The 25,572-nt window shown below is 39.2% G+C and overlaps 1 protein-coding gene across 2 annotated transcripts in view; it reads left to right on the forward strand.

Moving 5' to 3' along the window:
* The window catches only part of LOC149221930 (glucose-1-phosphate adenylyltransferase small subunit, chloroplastic/amyloplastic-like), a 232,799-nt gene that overhangs the window by 106,228 nt on the left and 100,999 nt on the right, over nucleotides 1-25,572 (forward strand). For both annotated transcript variants that reach the window (XM_089385271.1, XM_089385270.1), the window contains exon 3: nucleotides 979-1,248. In XM_089385271.1, the coding sequence (XP_089241397.1) occupies nucleotides 979-1,248 (270 nt within the window). The remainder of the gene's footprint in view (nucleotides 1-978; nucleotides 1,249-25,572) is intronic.

Consider the following 25,572-nt stretch of genomic DNA (forward strand, 5'->3'; position numbering starts at 1 on the left):
GATATTGACTTGTTTGGGATTTGAACTACGATGTGTATTCATGGAGATACTATCTTCTCTAGTGCCTTCGCATTTTCTTTGGTTAATAATTCTTTATTTCCCCATTATGTTGCATTGTTCCATCCGATATGGGTGCCCCTTAGCCTCTTGAATTTGTTGACAGTGAATGCTTCAGGATATCTTCTGGATGTTGCCCATTTTCAAGGGAATTTGCAGGAAAGATTGGAAATCCTATTATAGAACCACCGATTGTGCTGGAAAAGAACTAGTGTAAAGTGAGGGAAGTGTCCACCAAGGTGACAATGGGTGGAACTTTTAAGTTTCCCTAGTATTTGTGCATGGTGATTGGACTTATCTTTGCGCAGACCCTGGAGGTAACAAGAACTGCCACTGCTTCTTATTCTTTGACTTATGCAAACTCAATCCCAGGAATCTAAACGAGTCCTCGTCCCCTGGTTCCCCTGCATGCTCAAACAGGGTATCCCCAATCAGTCTTTGTTGCTCTTCGACGCATGGCTATTTATTCTTACTTCATTTAAAAGACCAATGTTAATGAAAAAATTGATAGAGACGGCATAATAGGAAATGCACTTTCTTCTAATGATATCTCAAAACTTTTCAGGTCTTAGACACCTCAATCTTACGCATACCTAAATGGTGATAGCTTCACTAGTGGTTCCTCTTGAAGTATAAATAAACACAAAAAGTTATTTCTTTACCTAGTATTTGTTACCTTGAGATACAAGGTATTAAATTCAAATTTATATATAATTTTGCTGATTGCAAGTTTTTGGATTGCTAGAAGTCCGTGCCTCTCCTATCATAGTCATAGTGTTTTTATGGAAGTTGACCTTGAAGTGCACATAAATCTTGTTTTATAATTTAAATTGGTTAGATATTTAATTAAATTCAAGAGGCTAAATTAATTATACAATAATTTTGTATATTGGAAGTTGACATTATGGTATTTTGATGCAGGGAACAGCGGATGCTGTAAGGCAATACTTATGGTTATTTGATGAACATCCTGTAATGGAGCTTTTAATTTTGGCTGGGGACCATCTTTATCGAATGGATTACAAAAAGTTTATTCGAACCCATCGAGAAACCCATGCAGATATCACCATTGCAGCCGTGCCTGTAGACGAGAAACGAGCAACCTCATTAGGTTTAATGAAGATTGACAATGAAGGTCAAATTATTGAATTTGCAGAGAAACCTAAAGGAGAGCGATTGAAGGCTATGGCGGTAATTTTTGTCCTCCATTATTTTTTGTTTTGGTAGAAAAAAGATGTTCGATGTTCCTATATGTATGGTTAGTATATTTCTCTTATATCAATTTGAAAAACATTCTGGCACTTTTCTTTTAAAATTTGTTAACACAAACGTTGGTCCGAGTTGCCTTATTGCGTGGAGTGTTAGTGCTCCAGCCTTTTACAGCTAGTAACAAAAAATAGAAAGAAATAGTTATAGTTGTTGGCACTCAAATCATATTTTCTCAATCAACTAGGGGTCCGTTGCTATCAACTCGTACATTGTCTGCATGGTGGACAGCCCCCCACCATTATGGAAAGCTGTATTGCCAACGAAAGCCTCCTGTTGCAGATCCTCCTCTAAAGGTGAGTGCCTTATGATCATGGTCTACACTCTACAGTCATAAGACAGCCTAAACTAGTAGGTCTGGGACACATGATCACTATGCTAGTGTCTCCCATCCCTTTGCCGACATGGCGGTAAGAAATAATAGCGTTGTCCGTATAATACATGACTTCCCCTATGGCCAGGAATTTGCAATTTGCAACACTTCAGGAATTGTAGTCACGGTCCCTAAATCAAAGATTTGTATACAGGAGCACAACCACTATAAATTAGCGTGATTGAAACTACCAATCAAAGATGTGTATGGAATACAACCACTATAAATTACCGTGAATGAAACTACCATGATTAGCTACTGTACTTGCCCATGCTCAAATTTGTCCTCAAATTCTTATAGATTAAACCATTTGATTTCTCATCCCTATGCAATCCTATCTATTGTCGAACCAGAGTACCTATAATTTGATGCTTTTGTTGGATTTCTGCATATTTTAAATCTTTTAAGGGTCAATCCACTCACTTATTGACGATTTTCTAGTTAATTTATTCGTTTACTATTCCAGGTCCTACATTATGATTCTTAACAGGATGGCATTTATAAGGCATTTACTAGTAGCATCATGATGATTATGCGATGATTTTATTTCTGTGTGCAAAGTATATAATTATCTACAATATTTAAAGTGCCATGTGTAATGTCCATTTGGAGTAGGTCCAGTTAATTATTCATTATCACTTAGGAAATAAAACAAAATTATTGTGTAATGAATAATTAAAAAATTAGATAGGATGGTATTCGATAACCCATGGTATTATGGCAGCCCCTAACTTTAAAAGAAGATGAGAGCTCACTTCTTAGGTATGCATTTTGGATTACTGTCTTGTTATTGAGTTGAGCCCTTGGAACTTGTCTGGATGAGAGCTTGTATGAAAGAAAGTTAGTTTTGGTGGTGAGTGATCCACCCTAGCTGATCCAGTCAAGGGGCTTCGGTATTGAGACCATATACCCTAGCCACTAAAAAAGGAGGGATCAAATTAGATCCACTCACCAGGGCTTAATGTGGAGATCACAAGGAGAGGTCAATTAGATCTCTCACAGGTGCCTAATGCTTGGAGAAGCAGGATTTAGGAGGCCATGTTTAGTGTTTGCTGCATTCATCTTTGGAGGCCACAACATCAGCTTAGTATCCAACCAAGCATGCCATATAGCAGGGGTTATTTACAGAAATGTTCCAGGTTCTGAAATTGAAGCATTTCCATGTAATCTGATGTTCCATTTTAACAAAAATAAGGCTGAGTTTTTTATTAGTATTATGCTTTGTGTTCTCTTTTTGTATGCAAAGTGTTGTGGTTATAGTTGCTTATTTTCTTTGCATATGAAGAAAAACTGTTGTCCTAACTGTTTGATGAAATCCCTTAATCAAAATTTATGGAAGGGTCGATAAAAATTGACATATTCTTAAGAGGCATATTATAGTGTCCCAAGGGCCAAAATCCATTGAAATTCACAAGAAGGGGACATTACAGTGGTATTAGAGTTGGTCTTCCTACCAAGCTGAAGGGTTTATTTCAAAAATGCTTTTGAGTCAGTTGTAGTAAGAATCAATTCCCTCAGCAGAAAAAATGTTCCTAGTACTCTTTAGGAATAGGTGCAGTAGTATACTGACTGACACGTGGACTTTGAGTTTTTACTGTTCAAATGAGGGTTTGATTTGTTAAGGGTTTAATATTTATTTACTAACTATCCCAATGATAATTGGTTGGATACAACATGTTGGACGAAACGTCTTCATGTAATGTGTTTGACAAAATGCTCTCCTCCACAGTGTTTGTCAAAACACCTGAAAAAAAATCTAAAAATTTTGCAAGTTTATTGGTTCATAAATGATAGAAGAAAAGAAGCCCTAGAAGGGCATTATAAACACCTTCTATGACTTGCCAAGAAGGCAGTAGTAGCACATCCATTGGTTCTTTAGACAATGATGTTCTTATGGAGCAAAGAACAAGGTAGATTAGGAGACCCTTCTCCAAAGGATTCCATGCTATTCTTCAGCACAAGCAACAGAGGAGTCTACAGAAAGAATAGGAAGAGGGGAATTAGCTCTTTGTACTTGGATCATATTTGAAGTTTATGAAATCAGGGAATGCCATTTCTAAACTGGAGAAGTTAGACACGTGTTTGTCTGTCAATCTTACATTTATTGTTATTAGCAATTTATCGTCAAGGGTCCAAAATTTTAATTATCGGCAGTATTCAAAAATATATCAGAAATTATTGGGAAATTTAAATAAAAACAAAAATAATAAAAAAAAAATCAAATTTTTATCTTTTAAAACAATGTCCATGTGATATTCCCACTTAGCAAGGTTGCTAAGTGAAATATCAATTTTGACAAATTTTGTCAATTTTTGGGTGGCAACTAAGGAAAAATGGGTTGTGGGGTCCCACTTGCGATTTTGAGGTGAAAAGAGGCTCCAACATAAGGAAAAAGGGAAAATCGATTTGCTAGTGGATGGTGGGGGCCACCCGAGAGAGAAAGACGCTCCCCTTGGCCAATGCACTCTCATGGAGGGAAGAGAGATGGGGAAATCAAGGGATGGGGCCCACATGGGGAAATTTGAGGCTCAATGACTAAAATAGGAGTAACATTCTTCATTTTGGCTATCTTTGATCATTTGACATTCACACTTGACTAGCATGCTTGAGCTGAGAGCCAAGTTTGCATGTGTTGTTGAGCACACGAGATTTTCAAGCGAGAATCTCACCCTACCTTCGGTGGACTTCGAGTGCCAACCCAAGGAGGTGACCTGCATCACTTTTGATTTGATCTGGGAGCTTGCCAAGCAAATTCGTGGAGCTAGTTTAGCAGGTGGGATGTAAGAAAGGGAAATACGCTGCATTTGGGAGCACTGGTTGTGAAGATGGGGATTTGTTGGGATTTAGGGACAGCCTAGGACCATCATTTGCTGAAGATTTGGAGTGTTTCTGGGGCTACATTTTGTGTGATTTGCTGTGCCAAACAACCATCACCAGGGACTACGTGGGCCAACACAGTGGTACCTTTGTACCACACGTGGGAGCTTGGGAGAAGGAGGAATTGAGGGCTGAGACTTGTGGGGTAATTCTAGAGGGGAATTTGCTAAGTATTGCAACCATTTTGTGGGCCATCAACAATGATATTTATAGGTGGTTCGATATACATAGCAGCTGTAGGGGTGAGTGGAACCATTTGGCCAAACCCTTTTTGGGTTTTGGTGGGTTATTGGTGGATAGACCGAGGTTAATTTCCCGGAATTTTCGGAGCATCGGAGGACGACCTAGCAGCCATTTCTTGCAGCTGGAAGTGTAGTTTTTGCAATGTTGTGAAAATCGCGATCGGGATTAAATCGGCGAGGGGAAAAAACGGAAAAAAAAAAAAAAAAAAAAAAAAAAAAAAAAAAAAAAAAAAAAAAAATCGTAAAAATCGGGAAAAAAATCGTAAAATACAAAAATATTCATTTTTTTTCAAATTTTTTAATATCTAAAGCATCTACAACATAAAATAAATACATTGACACATAAATATGATAAAATAACTAATATATAAGATGTGTAATATCATTTCTAGTGCTACATCACACATAACAGTGAATCATGTCCAGAATAATAGGTCCTAACTCCTGACTCCTGACTCCTGAGTCCCAACTCAGCCTCAAAATATCAACAAAAAATATAATAATGTATCTCATATCATGAGTCATAATGTCATATAAAATGAAATGAACCAAATAACTAATACTGCTAATTTCCTCTGCCCCTCTTGCAAGAAAATGCAATAGCTTTCCCTTTCCCTCTAGATGTACATGTCAGTGGAGTTGGCAGTGGACTTTGTTGTGCTCTAGAAGTCGAAGAACTAGGAGCTACATGAGGTAGACCACGTCCTCTACTGGTGGTAGGGGTAGCCTGGGTAGGTGGTGTCACCTCCTCCTCCTGTTGCTCCTCCTCCTCCTCCTCCTCTACGTCTTCCACTACCTCCTGCTCTAACCAATCATCGACAGACTCCATGAAAGGCCTCTCGGCCTCAACCCTCCATGCAACAGTGGTGTTAATCCCATCCAATGAGATGGCCTCCATATCAGGTATCCTCTCAAGTTGCCTCACCCACAATCAAAGATTGTAGTAGACGTAGACCATGTCATTAAGTCGCTGGGACTCCAATCTGTACAAAGATCATAAAATAATAATTATAAAAAAAATATTATTTAATGAATTCAAAAAATTAATTGAAAATTTGGAATATTTTAAGTTTTAAGTTTAACCTATTGCGCTTCTTGTTGTGTATTTTTTCAAATACAGTCTGTTGACCAGTACCGGTCAACTACCCATGCAGTACACACCCCTTTTTCTTTGCAAAAAAGGGGCAACCCCTGATCGACGTGTCCGAACCATCCTGCAGTCATCAGCAGTTTCATCATTTTGATTGTAAACCCAGTTTGCATGTATGAATTGTAAATAATCTTAGCAGACATGAGTCATGCATGTAAATTGCCTAGGTGAACCTAACTTTCTGGTGGTAATCTACGTCCCGGAAGGTTTTTCGTCTCACCGATCCATGATCGGCAGAGTTTTCCTTCAAACCTGACCCCAAAGCCGGGATGGATTTTGTCATTAGAATTTTAGGAGAATCCTAGTGCGTTGATCTACTAGATTATAAGTGTGTCGCAGAAACTGGGTGATTTGTGAGGGTCTGTATTAAGTGGGTTTGTCCCCTTAAGATGTAAATTGTAAAAGTCATGATGTAATGTGTCTTGAGGGTTGAAAAATGTTTTAAAACCCCTCATGTGTCCTAAGTCCTAGGTCCTAGGTGATGTTTCCGAAGGCTTAGTTTGATGATCCATTTTAAAATGAATTAAAAAATAAAAAATAAATAATAATAAAATAATAAAAAAAAAAATTAAAAAATTAAAAAATAATAAAAAAATTAAAAAATAGAGCAAAAACCCTAACTAATAAAATAATAATATTTTAAGTGAATGAATGCAAAATATTAGTTTTAATAAATCGACGGATGAGATCAAGAGATGTCTTGATCCTCATCAGCGGTCGAGATCATTTCGACATGGATCACTCGAACTAGTCGTTGGGATCATTTCCTTTATATAGGGTGCTAGGGATCATTTCAATAGGAAGATCTGTGAGTCTGATACTGAAGAAGCTCTCTTGTGTAAAAATTTATGTTTTCCCACCCCGGTTTTCAGTTTCACCTTATTTCTCCCATGTAGTTAAATGCCCTTTCCCATAACCATACATTTAACAAGCTGAAAAATAAATATTGCTGAAAACACAAATTCTAGAAATTTTACAGAATGCTGGAAATTGCAGAAATAAAAATCAGCAGTAATAAACAGCCTTTAAAACACATTAAACACCGAGATTTTTGGTCAACTTGATCCTGGAGAAACCCCCTACAACTCTTGGGGAAAACCAGTTTGAGAACTCTTCTTTATTTCTGGAAAAATGCCTTTTACAGTGATAAAATTTTCAGCAAATAACTTTCAGCAAAACAGAAATTTTCAGCAAGCAAAACTTATCTGTTTTCAGCCTTACAGACAATCTGAAAAATGCTGCATGGGTTGTACGGACCGTACGGACGTACGGACTGTACAGACGTACGGATGTACGGGCCGTACGGACTGTACGGGCGGACGTACGGACTTGTACGAACAGACCTCAAAAATCGTGCAGAAAATCGCCTCCTCGATATTCGTGCCTGAAAATCAATTTTTCCCTGTTTGCTCACAAAAATCTGCCTTTTTCTGCTTGTTCTTTGAGTTGTACGGATTTGCTGAAGTGCTGCCCTAGTTTGTGTGCCAAACTGCTGCCTCTTTCTCCTCCTTGTCCAGAAATCTCCCTTGCTCTCTTGCTCTCCTTCTCCCAATATGCTCATGAAAGAATGAATGATCTTTTCCTCATTTTCCTCCCTTAACCCAACTCTAAATGACTTTTGGGTGATCCCTAAATCCAATGGCTGAAATAGATTTAGATCAATGGCTGAGATTAAATGCTCATTTAAATCTCACTTTCTATTTTTTAATTCACCCCACTTTAATAAAGACCCACTTAGTCATTTATTTCCAAAGTCACTTTTCCTTTCTAATTTTTCATTTGACTTTATAAAAGTCACTTTAAAATTAGACTTAGTAACTTTATCACTTAAAGTCACTTTTAAATTAGATTTAACTTTATAAAAATTATAAAGTTACTTTAGGAGAAAAATTAAATTCTTTTGGAGACTTTTCCTTAGGCCAAAGATCAAAGCCTTAGGGAACCACCTGTCCTCTGGTACCAAATTTCAACACTCCCTCTTACCGAGGAAGGTGTTCCTCACCACACCCATCTTGTCTCTGAAGTAGACATGCTTGCCCCGTGGTAAGGCTTTGGTAAGAATATCTGCAACCTGCTCATCAGTGGAAATATACTCAAGCTTCAAAGCTCCCTTCTGAACATAGTCTCTGATGAAATGATATCTGATCCCGATATGCTTTGACCTGTCATGCAATACTGGATTCTCCGTGAGTTTAATGCAACTCTGATTATCACAGTAAATCACTGAAGGTCTCAACGGCTGACCAAATAAGCCAAACAACATCTTGCGAAGCCAGATGGCCTCACAACTAGCTAGACTGGCTGCCATGTACTCTGTTTCTGCTGAACTCAGTGCTACTGACTGCTGCTTCCGGCTGAACCATGAATCTACTGCTGAACCCAACCCAAAACAGCACCCTGAAGTGCTCTTCCTATCAGAAGCACAACCTGCCCAATCAGAATCAGTGTATCCTGTCAATCTCACTCCATCTCCCTGCCTGTAGTCCAGACCATAATCCACTGTCCCCTGCAAGTACCGCAAAATGTGTTTTGCAGCCACCCAGTGAACCTTCCTAGGCTCACACATAAACTGACTCATCGTGTTGACTGCAAAACAGATATCTGGTCTAGTGTTGACCAAATACATCAAAGAACCAATCAGCTACCCGTACAATGTGGGATCCACCAATTCGGAATCTGAAGCATGAAGCTTCTTCCAGTTGGTGATCATCGGTGTCGACATGGGTCTACAATCCTCCATGGGGAATCTGCTAAGGATGTCCACAATATACTTCCCCTGCCCCAAGAAGAAATGCCCCTCCTCCTGCCACACCTCCAAACCCAAAAAGTAATGCATCAAGCCGATGTCCTTCATCTCAAACTCCGCCGCATGATCTCTCTTGCAGTGCTCTATGAGTCTCTCTGCACCTGTAATGACCAAGTCATCCACATACAGCACCAGAATGAGAGGCTCCTCACCAATCACAATAAAGGTTCGGATCTGCCTCACTCTTTGTGAAACCCATCCCCTGCAAATATGTATCTATCCTGGAGTACCAAGCTCTGGGAGCTTGCTTCAGGCCATAAAGGGCCTTCTTCAGTCTGCACACATGGGACTCCTTCCCATGCACCTCAAAGCCCTGTGGCTGCTCAATGTACACCTCCTCCTGTATGAAGCCATTGAGAAATGCGGTCTTCACATCCATCTGGTGGATCTTCCAACCCATCTCTGCTGCTATCGATATAATGGAGCGTATCGAAGTATATCGAGCCACCGGAGCGAAGGTCTCCTCATAATCAACTCCCTCTACCTGGGAGAACCCTCTAGCCACAAACCTTGCTTTGAATTTCTCAATGCTGCCATCTGCAGCATGCTTTACCTTGTAAAGCCATCTGGAAGTAACCACGGATTTGCCCTCAGGCCTCGGCACCACCTCCCAAACATCATTCTTCATGATAGAAGAATACTCCTCCTGCATGGCCTCTCTCCAGACCTGCTGGCTAGCTGCCTCCTCATAGCTAGAAGGCTCAGAGTCAAGGATGCTGGTAACCATCGCCATATAGCTACAAAACCTCTCAGGTGGTCTACTCTCTCTGATCAGCCTCTTCGGCTCAGCAACAGATGTGGCATCTCTCAAGGTGTCCTGAAGCCACTTGGGCTTCCTCTTCCCTGAGCATGCTTCTCCCATAGGAGAATGAAACTCCTCCTCATCACCATCAGTAGCCTGAACTCCTGACTGTCTGTGTGCTGTCCTTCTGCCTGAACCTGTAGAAGTTGAGGTACCGTGTGAACTGTCCATCAGTGGACTCCCTAGTGAACTGCTCTGTGAACTGCTCTGCATGCTGCCCGGAGCACCACCCCTCTGGCTCGGCGAGCCACTGCTCACTGATGGACCTGACATCCTCATAGATGTACCTCCTGATCCTCCTGATCCCTGCCCACTGGATCCCTGCGACTAACTCAACTGCTGTTGAGGTTCTGGCTGATCCAGATACTGTAACTCCCGTGACCTCCTAAAGGCCCTGTCCTCCTCGAACTTCACATCCCGTCTGACAACAACTCTCCTCCGTGCAAGAATGTAAATCCGAAAGGCCTTTGAGATCTCACTGTAGCCCACAAAGTTACCCTTCTCTACGGTGGGCTCTAGTTTGGTCCTCTTCTCCTTGGGTATATAGGAGTATGTAATGCATCCAAAGATATGAAGATGACCAAGATCAGGCTTCTTTCCAGAGAAAGCCTCCTCCGGAGTCATGTGCCCCAAGGCACGATGCGGACTCCTGTTCTGCAAGTAAACAGCTGTGTTGCAGGCCTCTGCCCACAAGAACAATGGCAACCCCTGATCATGTAACATAGCTTTGGCAGCCCCTATGATGGATTTGTTCTTCCTCTCCACAACCTCGTTCTGCTGGGGGTTGTAGGGAACAATGAACTCCCTCCTAATGCCTGCCTCCGCACAATAGTCAACAAACTCTCCAAGGGTGTACTCTCCTCCATTATCCGACCTTAGGGACTTGATCTTTCGACCTGTCTGTGTCTCCACAAGAGCTCTAAACTCCTGAAACCGCTTGAAGACCTCACTCTTGGTCTTCAAGAAATAAATCCAGGTCCTCCTGGAGTGATCATCAATGAATAAAACATAGTACTCATATCCACTCAAGGAAACATGAGACATCCGACCGCTCACATCAGAATTAATCAAATCAAGTATCCCAGTCTCTCTGCTGTCACTGCTGGGAAAAGGGGATTTGGCAAATTTGCCCATCGCACAACCTCTGCAAGTATCAAAGTGATCAGTACTGAAATCTGGCACACCTGTAGTGATCTCTCGCAATGTCCTCAAGGCTCCATGATACATGTGTCCCATCCTGCGGTGCCAAATCTCACACAGCTCAGAACTGCTAGCTCTATTGTCGGTACTACTGCTCAATGCCAACAGGGGCTGGAATGCAAACTTGTACACCTTTGCATGGCGTACACCTATCACTCTAGCTGAATCAGCTGGAGCGCCCCTGGGATACATCAACACCTGTCCTCCCCTGAACAGTACCTCATATCCTTTGTCCTCCAAAGCTGAGACGGATATGAGGTTCTTCCTCAACCCTGGCACATAAAGAACATCTGACACTTTCAAGGGAGGTTTGGACTCCCTCTGAAATGTCAATGTCCCCACCCCGACTGCTCTAACAACTCTGTCATCACCGAGTACTACCTCTATATCAGTGCCACTCTCTGAAAGCTCTGAGAAGTACTCACGGACTCCTGTCATGTGACGTGAAGCCCCACTGTCCACAAACCAGATACCTGAAGATGCTCCGCTAATCGAGGGAAAAGCATGCTCCCTCTGAACCTGTGTGGCAGGTGATCCTGCACTAGAGGACTCGCATGTAGTGAACGCAAACTCCCGGTCAAAACGACCTGCAACGTCCTCAATCTCTGCTGAAGCTGCCACATCCTGGTTCTTCCCCTTCTTCTTCTTCTTCTCCGGACACACAACTGCATAGTGTCCCATCTTCTGACAATTCCAACACTTCACCTTGGAATAGTCCTTCTGTGTGTTCCCCTATTTACCTTTACCTTTGCCTTTTCCCCCACCACCGCTTGTGGAAGCCTGCTTCTTCCCTTTGCCTTTCTTGCCTCCTACCACCAATGCTACGTCCTCATCCTGCTCAACTGGCTTGGCTACCCCAAGCTGTCCTTTCCTGATCTCTGTCTGAATGCAATCATCCCAAAACCTCTCCCATGTGGGAAGGGTCTCACGTGCACAAACCCCATCAGCAAAGTTCAACCATGAACGGGGGAGGCCATTCACTGCAATCCGCACCAACTCAGTGGGTGGAATGGCCTCTCCAATCACTGCCAACTCATCTCTCACATTGGTAATCTTTGTGAAATATCCAGCTGCACTATCATTACCCATCTTAATGTTCTTCAGCTTCTCCTTCAAGACCATCTTCCGGTTATCATTGGTACTCTGGTAGAGATTGGACAATGCTGTCCACATCTCATGGGCATTGCTCTTTCCTCTCACATGAGGAATGCAATGGTCTTTGATTCCGTCTAGAATCAACATCTTACCCTTGTTGTTCTTTTTATTATAAGCAGCCAACTGAGTAGCATCAGTAGGCACAACAACAGGGTTCTGTGCTGTATGCACCATGATATCCCAGACTTCTGCCTCCTCAAAGATACTCTGCATTCTCTCCTTCCAAATGCTGTAATTTGTATGCCCATCCAACCTATCATCCACCCTCAATCCCAATGACATCAAGCTGTCCTAAAACTGAAAAATAGCACTGCTGTGGTAAAGATAAAACTGCTGTTTATAAAAAAATCAGCTTGCTGGAATTTTCTGGGTGAAAAATCAGCAGCTGTAATTTTTTCTTTTGCGGTCCCAAACTGCCCTTCAGCACTCAAGCTCCGATACCATGTAAAAATTTTTGTTTTCCCACTATGGTTTTCAGTTTCACCTTATTTCTCCCATGTAGTTAAATGCCCTTTCCCATAACCATACATTTAACAAGCTGAAAAATAAATATTGCTGAAAACACAAATTCTGGAAATTTTACAGAATGCTGGAAATTGCAGAAATAAAAATCAGCAGTAATAAACAGCCTTTAAAACACATTAAACACCGAGATTTTTGGTCAACTTAACCCTCGAAAAACCCCCTACAACTCTTGGGGAAAACCAGTTTGAAAGCTCTTCTTTATTTCTGGAAAAATGCCTTTTACAGTGAGAAAATTTTCAGCAAATAACTTTCAGCAAAACAGAAATTTTCAGCAAGCAAAACTTATCTGTTTTCAGCCTTACAGACAATCTGAAAAATGCTGCATGAGCTGTACGGACCGTATGGATGTATGGACTGTACGGACTGCCGTACGGACTTGTACGGACAGACCTCGAAAATTGTACAGAAAATCGCCTCCTCGATATTCGTGCCTGAAAATCAATTTTTCCCTGTTTGCTCACAAAAATCTGCCTTTTTCTGCTTGTTCTTTGAGCTGTACGGATTTGCTGAAGTGCTGCCCTGGTTTGTGTGCCAAACTGCTACCTCTTTCTCCTCCTGTCCAGAAATCTCCCTTGCTCTCTTGCTCTCCTTCTCCCAATCTGCTCATGAAAGAATAAATGATCTTTTCCTCCTTTTCCTCCCTTAACCCAACCCTAAATGACTTTTGGGTGATCTCTAAATCCAATGGCTGAAATAGATTTAGATCAATGGCTGAGATTAAATGCTCATTTAAATCTCACTTTCTATTTTTTAATTCACCCCACTTTAATAAAAACCCACTTAGTCATTTATCTCCAAAGTCACTTTTCCTTTCTAATTTTTCATTTGACTTTATAAAAGTCACTTTAAAATTAGACTTAGTAATTTTATCACTTAAAGTCACTTTTAAATTAGATTTAACTTTATAAAAATTATAAAGTTACTTTAGGAGAAAAATTAAATTCTTTTGGACACTTTTCCCTAGGCCAAAGATCAAAGCCTTAGGGAACCACCTGTCCTCCGGTACCAAATTTCAACATCTTGTAAATATGTTTCTGGTTAATAAAAGAAGACTTTGGGGTCCATATCTTGCTGGTGTTACTCTCTTGAAATGCTGTGAGATTGTTTCATTTTCTGTATATTTTATTTTCAGCCATTAATAATAGCTTTTTGTAGAGTATTGTGAGCACAGGTATCTTGTTCACTTGCTAGGGTTTGAGTGCTGTTAGGGTTTCCGAAGTAATGGCAGGTATCTCCATTACTTTTTGAGATCTAGCAGCATTTTTGCCCTCTTTACTGATGGTTGTTTTGAGCTGTGCAGAAAAACCCTTTCTGAAGGAAATTTGTGGGCGTTTGGGGAAATTCTCGGCTGAACCAGCCAACTCCCGCAAGCATTTTTTGTTGAGCCCAGTTCGATTTGATCCTGGGTCTATCATTCAGTTTATTTTTTGAAATTTTACATGAGAGATTTTCTGAAGTTCTTCACAGTGAAAACCTTAAATTTTTATTTCTTTAAAATATTTCTGTGCTTATTGATGAATCTGGCTGTTAAGGGGCCAAATCTGTAAATTAATTAACTGTTCTAGGGTTTCAAATTTCAAGATTTTGCTTTGTACAGTTTTGATTAGGGTTCTCAGTTTTCTTGTATCTACAGGCAGCTCATTGGTCTAAAACAGTGGCGTATGTGTACGTAGGCATAAGGTAAGAAATCCGTCTAGACCAAAATTGCTCCAACGTGCTCAATCGCAGAACGAGGAGAGGTTTCGGTCAATCAGTTGTCAGATCGGTGTAATACCGGGCATCAAGCCGCCTGCAAACCCTGCGGATCTGGAGTTAAGCGTTACATCTATCGATGTGGGCATCTTACGTGGGAATAACAGTTGGCAGCTTCAAAAGAATCGATTCAAATACGCTGTCCATCTGCAAGCATAGTTTCTTTCTGCATATTCATTGAGAATCTTCAGCGTGGGTGAAGAAAATACGTGGATCTGCAAACGATTTCTCTCTGCCATCGAGCACAGTCAGCCAGCAGAATCGAAGCGCATATTTTCATGAACGAGTTATCTCAGGTTGCTGGATATCTTGCATTTACCATCGACTGGGGCAATCTGCGGCTCAGTTTTTCCTTCGACCCTGCACATCGTATCACTGTATTGCATCCACGTCCCTCAAGAGATCAATTAGAAAGCGCCACCGTCATTGGCCCTCACGACAGAGAACTGTTCACTCAGCGGTTTTCAGCATCTGCGTATTCCCTTGATCTCATCATCGATTGAAAGACCAGGAAACGTGTCGGCATGATCACGCTCAGCTTCAATGATTCACAGCTTCATTCTCGAACAGGTAGCCTCTGCGTATCGTAGCATTTTCCCTTGGATTGTATGCGGTGAGTATGCGTGAGACTGATGCATCGTCCTTCTGCCTGAAGTTTTATTTGCGTGTGTGGGCAAGTGAATTCACATTTTGGTTTACATGGTTATTTTTTACAGCTGTTCGATGCGTTTTGATTCATGTTAATAGCGTGGTTTTTAGATTAGGGTTTTCATATCGTTTTAGTTTTGTTTTTATTTTATGATAGATTTCAAATCGTGTTTTATTTTAGACTTTGATTTTTTATATGTATGTAAAAGGGTTCTACATAGTTACGTATTCTTTTAGATTTTAATTCTTTTTAGTTTCTTTTTGTTAATTTTAAATTCATAAAAAATCAAAAAATATTTATGTTTTAGACTTAGGTTTTTATTAACTTTTGTTTATTAGTTTATTTAGATTCTAAGTTTAATGTTTAATAAGTTTTTTTTTTAGATTTTTTTTTCATTTAAAAAAAAAAAAAATAATAAATAAATAAAAGAAAAATATTTTAGGCTTGTTTTATTTTTTAGTTTTAGATTAATTTTTAGATTTCATTTCTTTTAACTTTTGTTTTATAAAAAAAAATATATATATATATATATATAAAAAAATTGTGGAAAATTTTCTTCGTCAGATCCAGTTATTTTCGGGAATTATCATCTTTCATGCTGAGATCTAAATTTTTCAAGTCGAGATGCGAATATGATGTCTGGTTAATGATTTACGATTCTCTTGGTGGTTTAAAGCATTCATCTTTTCAAAATTCTCAGTTGCTGGATATCGTTTTGGTCATTCTTAAAGCATTGTGATTTAGCTGATATCTTTTGATGACAAATGATTGCTGTTCACGGTTTATGTTTCTATATCATCTAATAAGTAATCGTTTTAACAACAATCTCTTAAGGCACTGGTCTGCTAAATTAATTAAATCCTTTTAGTGCTTATCTCATCGTGTCTCGTGTCTCCCAACCAACTGGTCGACAGTTGGTCTCATCATCTCATAGGGTCTACCCCGCTTAGCCGCGGGAGACAGGCTTAAACGGAGGGATCGGGGATCAGAGTGACAACCCCCGGTCTGAGCGTTGTCGTGTCAATCTGCGCGACAACATTTTTTGGCGCCGTCGCCGGGGATAGAGTTTTTCTGTCCTTGGTGTTTCAACATCTTTTCATCATTCATCGTTCATCTATCTATCATTTGTTTGAGCCGGCAACGCCAACATTTTTTGGCGCCGTTGCCGGGGAAATTGTTTTCTCGGCGTTTCAACGACAATCATTTTCTCATATTTCTCATCTCTCATTTGGGCTGGCATATTCAACTTTTGGGTTATCATTTGGGTCTTTTATTGCCTTATTTTTCGTCATATCAGCAGTATCTCTTTGGTTTGTTTCTTGTTTGGGTGGTGACTCCATTTTTTCATTTTTCCCAGACAAGAAGCCTTCCTCATATCTGCTCGCTGGTACCTTTTTGGATCTTAAAATCAGATTCATTGTTCAAGTGGCGACTCCATTTCTTTCATTTTTTTATTTTCTTGAGCAGAGATCTAGTTCTATCATCCATCTAATCTCTTATTGTTCATCATGGATTATTCATTTAAACCATGTCGTTTTACTCACCGTCTCCATGATTTTCCGGAGGAGGCCATTCCTGAATTACCTATTTTTTCAGGTGGTGATCCAATCGCTGTTAAAAGGCATCTAGACTTGTTTATTCACATCATGATCATATATTGCAGACCCCCTCAGTTTAATCATGAAGATATCAAAATGCGTCTATTTGTCCTTTCTTTAGAAGATGATGCTTTGAATTGGTTTAACAATTTTCCTAAGGATTCTTTCACTTCTTTGGAAGACATTATCAATGCTTTTGAAGATAGATATGGTTATCCGGACAGCTTGCCTTCTGCCTCTAAAATTGTGCAACAGAATTTGATAAGAGGTCCAGCTGAAAGATCCTAAGACGATTCTTCATGTCAGAATGTGTCATCCACCGGAAATATTGTAGATCAAGTTCATGATAGTGAAAAATCAGGGATAAATGACAATGAAAAGGAAGAACAAAAGCAAATTATACGAGATCTAATGATGCTAGTGAAAAATATGGAAAGCAATCAAACTAGTCATATCAATGATGTAAGAACTTTATGCACCCATCTGGAGAAACGTAATAGGGAGATGGAGGTCACGCAAAATCAGCATGCTAAAGAAATTGAGGCCATAAAAACTAAATATGAAACAGAAATTAGAAGCATGCAAAGCAAGATGTCAGGCTTAGAAGAAAATATGATGACCATGAAAGCTGATCATGATAGGGAAATCGATTCTATGCAAAACAAGTTGTTAACTATGGACGAAGAAATGACTATCATGACATTCGATCATAATAATCAGTTGGCCACCATGAAAGCAAATCATAGAGAAGAAATAAACTCCATGCAGCATTGCTTGATGGACATAAAGGAAAAGAATGATAAAGTAATAAAAGACATGGAAGAACATCATGCCAGACAAATCAGTGATATAAAGGTTCAACACTCTAGTCAGATGGATGCCATTAGAATACAAGTTCAAAGGTTTCAGCAATTGGAAGATAAGAGAAACCAGGGAATATCAACAGATCCAGAGCCTTCTCATTTGTTACAACAAGTTCCATCTTATTATGAGAAGGTTATTGATTCGATTGAAAGATGGTTAATTGAAGGAGATCCGGATAGACTTAAAAATGATAAAGATCAGATACAAGATGAAGAAAGACATAGCACGCATATCTTACATACTTCATTTGATAGTTTTGAAACAGAAAGTTCCGTGTCATCAGTCATACAACCAGCCAGAAAGAAAAAGCGCAAGAGAAAGAAAATGAGAAGAAGATTTGACGCATCAGATGGACGCGAGCAGCTTAATTTTCGGATAGGAAAAAGTCCTACCATATGCAAAATTGGACATGGCACATCCGACAAGCAGCCGACAGATTTGCCTGAAAGCAGGCAAATGCTCAGTATGCACTTTATTGAATACATCTGATGCCGTGGGGCATCTTTTGTATCGTATTTCTAACCTTACTCCTTGCTTTTTCCGCATTTTTATTTCTGCTTTAGATAGTTAATAAATGAAGACCTTTTATCTTTCCTGTGCTTAATGTTATATGATGATTTTTGGATGGACGCTACTTATTTTTGTGTTGTATGGATGCAGATTCTGGATTCTCACATTCCTGCAAGCAGCAACGTGTCCCCAAGTAGAGCCAGATGTTGACCAGTACCGGTCAACTACCCATGCAGTACACACCCCTTTTTCTTTGCAAAAAAGGGGCAGCACCTGATCGACGTGTCCGAACCATCCTGCAGTCATCAGCAGTTTCATCAATTTGATTGTAAACCCAGTCTGCATGTATGAATTGTAAATAATCTTAGCAGACATGAGTCATGTATGTAAATTGCCTAGGTGAACCTAACTTTCTGATGGTAATCTACGTCCCGGAAGGTTTTTCGCCTCACCGATCCATGATCGGCAGAGTTTTTCTTCAAACCTGACCCCAAAGCCGGGATGGATTTTGTCATTAGAATTTTAGGAGAATCCTAGTGTGTTGATCTGCTAGATTATAAGTGTGTCGCAGAAACTGGGTGATTTGTGAGGGTCTGTATTAAGTGGGTTTGTCCCCTTAAGACGTAAATTGTAAAAGTCATGATGTAATGTGTCTTGAGGGTTGAAAAATGTTTTAAAACCCCTCATGTGTCCTAAGTCCTAGGTCCTAGGTGATGTTTCCGAAGGCTTAGTTCAATGATCCATTTTAAAATGAATTAAAAAATAATAAAATAAATAAAACAAATAAAAATTTAAAAATTTAAAAAATTTAAAAATAATAAAAAAATTAAAAAATAGAGCAAAAACCCTAACTAATAAAATAATAATATTTTAAGTGAATGAATGCAAAATATTATTTTTAATAATAAAAGAATGTTGAATGAATTAATTTCGAATGAGCAAACAGCTCAATCATAATACAGAGATATTTACAATAATAGAAACATCAGGTTTCTATGTAGAATATAGAAACACTCAGTTTCATCAAAGAAACTGCTAAAAGATAATAGAAACATCAGGTTTCTATGTAGAATATAGAAACACTCAGTTTCATCAAAGAAACTGCTAAAAGAATATAAATAGCAACAGCTAAAGGGAATGAGCATTAAATGCTAAAAAGGAATATTCTAATATATTCTAATACCCTCCCTTAATGCTCAATCTATTTACAACACCAATAGACCCTCTGAATTTTACAAATTTATCAGGACCAAGAGGCTTGGTGAAGATGTCGGCGGGCTGCTCTGTTGTGGGAACATATTGCAACTGAACTGAGCCGTCTTCAACAAGCTGGCGAATGTAGTGACAATGAGTTTCCACATGCTTTGTTCGTTCATGAAAGACATGATTCTTGGCAAGTTTGAGCACTCCCTAATTATCACAAAACAAAGAAGTAGGCCCTGTCTGAGAAACATGCATATCTGCCAGCATACGTCGAAGCCAAACTGCCTCACAGGATGCCTTAACTGCTCCTCGATACTCGGCTTCTGTTGAGGAGAGAGCCACTGCCTGTTGCTTCTTACTAGTCCAAGTAACAACACCGGATCCTAGATTAAACACATACCCAGCTGTAGATTTACGGTCATCAACCGAACCAGCCCAGTCAGAATCAGTGTAACCACTGAGAATAGGATTGGAACTTCGAGTGTATAGGAGGCCATAATCAGAAGTGCCACGCACATATCGTAGCACACGCTCAATTAACCACTCCTTACACTCCTCAGCAAAACAGTGTTGTCGAGCGTCGCAATCGCACGGTTGTTGAAATGGCTCGTTCCATGCTACAACACAGGAGTGTTCCAAACAAATTCTGGGCTGAAGCAGTATTTACTGTTGTTTATCTTCTTAACAGATCACCCACTCAGGTTGTTACAGGGAAGACTCCTGAAGAGGTTTGGTCTGGCCGAAAGCCTAAGATCAGTCACCTCAAAGTATTTGGCTCAGTTGCATATGTTTGGATTCCAGCTGCTAAGCGATCTAAGTTGGATTCCAAAAGCCAGAAGCTTTGATACCATAAAAGAATGTTGAATGAATTAATTTCGAATGAGCAAACAGCTCAATCATAATACAGAGATATTTACAATAATAGAAACATCAGGTTTCTATGTAGAATATAGAAACACTCAGTTTCATCAAAGAAACTGCTAAAAGATAATAGAAACATCAGGTTTCTATGTAGAATATAGAAACACTCAGTTTCATCAAAGAAACTGCTAAAAGAATATAAATAGCAACAGCTAAAGGGAATGAGCATTAAATGCTAAAAAGGAATATTCTAATATATTCTAATAAATAAATCGACGGATGAGATCAAGAGATGTCTTGATCCTCATCAGCGGTCGAGATCATTTCGACATGGATCACTCGAACTAGCCGTTGGGATCATTTCCTTTATATAGGGTGCTAGGGGTCATTTCAATAGGAAGATCTGTGAGTCTGATACTGAAGAAGCTCTCTTGTAAATCTGTTTCTGGTTAATAAAAGAAGACTTTGGGGTCCATATCTTGCTGGTGTTACTCTCTTGAAATGCTGTGAGATTGTTTCATTTTCTGTATATTTTATTTTCAGCCATTAATAATAGCTTTTTGTAGAGTATTGTGAGCACAGGTATCTTGTTCACTTGCTAGGGTTTGAGTGTTGTTAGGGTTTCTGAAGTAATGGCAGGTATCTCCATTACTTTTTGAGATCTAGCAGCATTTTTGCCCTCTTTACTGATGGTTGTTTTGAGCTGTGCAGAAAACCCTTTCTGAAGGAAATTTGTGGGCGCTTGGGGAAGTTCTCGGCTGAACCAGCCAACTCCCGCAAGCATTTTTTGCTGAGCCCAGTTCGATTTGATCCTGGGTCTATCATTCAGTTTATTTTTTTTAATTTTACATGAGAGATTTTCTGAAGTTCTTCACAGTGAAAACCTTTTTTATTTCTTTAAAATATTTCCGTGCTTATTGATAAATCTGGTTGTTAAGGGGCCAAATCTGTAAATTAATTAGCTGTTCTAGGGTTTCAAATTTCAAGATTTTGCTTTGTACAGTTTTGATTAGGGTTCTCAGTTTTCTTGTATCTACAGGCAGCTCATCGGTCTAAAATAGTGGCGCATGTGTAGGCAGGCATAAGGTAAGAAATCCGTCTAGACCAAAATTGCTCCAACGTGCTCAATCGCAGAACGAGGAGAGGTTTCAGTCAATCAGTTGTTAGATCGGTGTAATACCGGGCATCAAGCCGCCTGCAAACCCTGCGGATCTGGAGTTAAGCATTACATCTATCGATGTGGGCATCTTACGTGGGAATAACAGTTGGCAGCTTCAAAAGAATCGATTCAAATACGCTGTCCATCTGCAAGCATAGTTTCTTTCTGCATACTCATTGAGAATCTTCAGTGTGGGTGAAGAAAATACGTGGATCTGCAAACGATTTCTCTCTGCCATCGAGCACAGTCAGCCAGCAGAATCGAAGCGCATATTTTCATGAACGAGTTATCTCAGGTTGCTGGATATCTTGCATTTACCATCGACTGGGGCAATCTGCGGCTCAGTTTTTCCTTCGACCCTGCACATCGTATCACTGTATTGCATCCACGTCCCTTAAGAGATCAATTAGAAAGCGCCACCGTCATTGGCCCTCACGACAGAGAACTGTTCACTCAGCAGTTTTCAGCATCTGCGTATTCCCTTGATCTCATCATCGATTGAAAGACCAGGAAACGTGTCGGCATGATCACGCTCAGCTTCAATGATTCACAGCTTCATTCTCGAACAGGTAGCCTCTGCGTATCGTAGCGTTTTCCCTTGGATTGTATGCGGTGAGTATGCGTGAGACTGATGCATCGTCCTTCTGCTTGAAGTTTTATTTGCGTGTGCGGGCAAGTGAATTCACATTTTGGTTTACATGGTTATTTTTTACAGTTGTTCGATGCGTTTTGATTCATGTTAATAGCGTGGTTTTTAGATTAGGGTTTTCATATCATTTTAGTTTTGTTTTTATTTTATGTTAGATTTCAAATCGTGTTTTATTTTAGACTTTGATTTTTTATATGTATGTAAAAGGGTTCTGCATAGTTACGTATTCTTTTAGATTTTAATTCTTTTTAGTTTCTTTTTGTTAATTTTAAATTCATAAAAAATCAAAAAATATTTATGTTTTAGACTTAGGTTTTTATTAACTTTTGTTTATTAGTTTATTTAGATTCTAAGTTAAATGTTTAATAAGTTTTTTTTTTTAGATTTTTTTTTCATTTAAAAAATAAAAGTAAAAATAAAAAATAAAAAGATTTTAGGCTTAGTTTTATTTTTTAGTTTTAGATTAATTTTTAGATTTCATTTCTTTTAACTTTTGTTTTATATAAAAAAAAAAAAAAGTATAAAAAAATTTGTGGAAAATTTTCTTCGTCAGATCCAGTTATTTTCGGGAATTATCATCTTTCATGTTGAGATCTAAATTTTTTCAAGTCGAGATGCGAATATGATGTCTGGTTAATGATTTACGATTCTCTTGGTGGTTTAAAGCATTCATCTTTTCAAAATTCTCAGTTGCTAGATATCGTTTTGGTCATTCTTAAAGCATTGTGATTTAGCTGATATCTTTTGATGACAAATGATTGCTGTTCACGGTTTATGTTTCTATATCATCTAATAAGTAATCGTTTTAACAACAATCTCTTAAGGCACTAGTCTACTAAATTAATTAAATCCTTTTAGTGCTTATCTCATCGTGTCTCGTGTCTCCCAACCAACTGGTCGACAGTTGGTCTCATCATCTCACAGGGTCTACCCCCCTTAGCCGCGGGAGACAGGCTTAAACGGAGGGATCGGGGATCAGAGTGACAGCCCCCGGTCTGAGCGTAGTCGTGTCAATCTGCGTGACAACACAGTCCAGTTGCACTCGCATCCTGAGGAGCTACATGTTTGGCTAAGGATTCGAATGGCAAGCTTTTGCGGATGGGGTACTCTGGCACCATAGTGAGTCCACCATACATCTACAACAAAATTACAAATAAGATAAACATAAGAAAAAAATGAAATTTGAAAGTTGAAGCAAAGTATGAAGTTATGAACTTGAAGAGACAATGAAATTTGAAACAACCTAAAAAATACCTGGCATTTTAGTCTTCCTATCAACCACAGTCATCTCAAAGCTAAATGTGCCACCTGTCATCCTGTATATCTCCATTTCTTTGGAGATTTCTGCATGTTCTGTTGGAGATCGCACCATCCTCTGAACACAGGTTAAGAATCCATCCATGATCTCAGCATCAAATAAAAACCCACATGGGTAAGAAAATGTGGAGTTCAGGTAGATCCCTACAGCATGAATGGAACGATGGAGTGTGTTGTTCCATCGTTCATCAATCACTTCCCATAGGAGGAGTTGTTTCTGAAACCCCTCATCTCCCTTATCATCATAGTAGGCTTAAATGGGTTATTTGCCCCTGTTCATGGCCTCATACAAATAGCCCATTGCGAGCTTCTCACCATCAACTAATCGAAGAACCTTTACCAAAGGTTTAGTAACGCTTCACATCTCCTACATTTCCACCTAAAAATTTTCCTGGTATGAAACTAATCTGCATATGGAATCTCCCTCTGATTTGCGGCTAAATGTCAAAGCACGCCACTCATCTAAAAGAAACATTCTCTTCACATCCCACATAGAATTCAAGAGGGATTGAAAAGATATGAAACTGGTGGAAAACCTTGTAATGGCAGGGCGCACCAACTCGTTGTTGGTGAATTTTCTCATCAAGCTAAAGCACAGATGCATGATTATATATAAATTTTGTAATGTTTTTTGATGATTCAACAATATCTTTGACAAAGGAAATTTTTCCTATGTCCTCCAACATCAAATCAATAGAATGTGCAGCACAAGGTGTCCAAAATAAAGTAGAATGCCTCTCCATAAACATCTTGCCAGCAGCAACATAATTTGCATCATTGTCCGTTATGACTTGGACAACATGTTCTACACCCACCTCCAAAATAAACACATCCAGCAAATCACATAATAATTTTGCATCTTTGATATGTGAAGATGCATCAATAGATTTCATAAACATTGTCCCCTTGGGACAATTAACCAAGAAGTTTATAAGGGTTCTCCCCTTTTGGTCGGTCCAACCATCTGACATCACAGTGTATCCTGTTTGTGCCCATGATGCCCTAAACTACTCCAATATTTTGGTGCAATCAACCTTTTCATCTTGAAGAATGCGGCCTCTAAAGTCATCATAAGAAGGGATTTTGTACCCTGGGCCAACAATTGCAATAGCATCAACAGCGGGCTGGAAAAATCGATTATTCCTTGCAACGCTGAAAGGAATATCACTCCAAAAGAGAAACTTGCACAACAACTTGTCAGCTTGTTCTTTCTCCTTTTTTTAAGCATTGAAGTGATAGATGGTTGTGAACCAGCCGTGGTTCTAGGAACAAAAAATGATGAGGTAGCTACAGGGTTGGTTGTAGACATTGATGCTGAAGTAGAACCAGTGCCACTTTCATATTCACCTCCTAACACTCTCCCTGCTAGTTGCTTCTTCAGATCTCCTTTCGTCACTTTGTTTTGCTCTAATTCTTCCAATGATCCGATGCCTCTTTGGATGATTTCCACATTTGTATTGTTACAAGGCCCTACCTCATGTCCAGGGATTTGTGCAAGGTGATACTTCAATCTATAAACCCCCCCAACATATGATGCCCACACAACTTGCAAGACAAGTTTGATCTATCAAACCCTCCATCAAGTTCACCAAATTCCCACAGAGGGTCCAATTTCCTTGGTATGTTTGTAACAACTCTTGAGTTTTAATGTAAGATGAAGTTTGAAGTTGAACCTATGGCACAATAAGAATTGCAAGTTAAAAAAATAAAAAAAAATAAAAAAAAAAATTACATACATGACACAGCACATTGAATTTTTGACCCAAAAAAAAACCTCCACCCAATCCAACAATAATAGAAAAAATGCACATTCAAACCCAATAAAAAATGATGCAAAAAAATAAAGCACGAGAAAAATTTAAATTAATAAATCTAACAATCAAGTTTTTGCATTTTTGACCAAAATGAAACCGCTCCACTCTATGCAACAAAAATGAAAAAAACACCATCAAATCCACTCAAAAATTATTGATAATCAATGGGTTATAAAAACCTAAGCAAAAACAAGAAAAAAACCAAAACAAAATGGCCAAATTTGGTGCCCATACCTGGAAACCATGGTTTGTCAAAGAAATTTGGTCCAAACACGAAGTTCTCTTGCTTGGGATGCTAAAATCTCCCGTTTTTCTCCTCCTTTGCCCTAGTAGACGCCTTCCTCTCCTCCTCGGCTCTCAAACAAGTCCGCAATTTGCTAAAAATGAGAAATAAAACTCATCAAATCGCTTATAAAACGCGTTGTCCCGGTGCCCCACTATTTCTTTCGATCGAATCGCGATTTTTTCAGCGATTTTTTTGAAAAAAAAAAGCTTTATAAAAAGCAAGTGATAACATCGGCTAATTCAAAAAGTCGCGATTTTTTGAGAAAATTGTGATTAAATCGCAATTTTCGCAACACTGGTTTTTGGGACTAGCACAAAGCATTTGTGTGGGACAGTTTCCTAGTGGTTGAGTCGCTGATTTCATCACCTGGGTTTTGTTAGCTTGCCTTGGGCAAGCCCAAGTGCATACATTCCGATCTCATATTGTAACCCTTATTTATCATAATAAAATGGTTTAG

Source organism: Pinus tabuliformis, chromosome Q (genome assembly GCF_031772625.1).
Source record: "Pinus tabuliformis cultivar Carrire ecotype Pingquan chromosome Q, CPIR1, whole genome shotgun sequence".
Lineage (NCBI taxonomy): Eukaryota > Viridiplantae > Streptophyta > Pinopsida > Pinales > Pinaceae > Pinus > Pinus tabuliformis.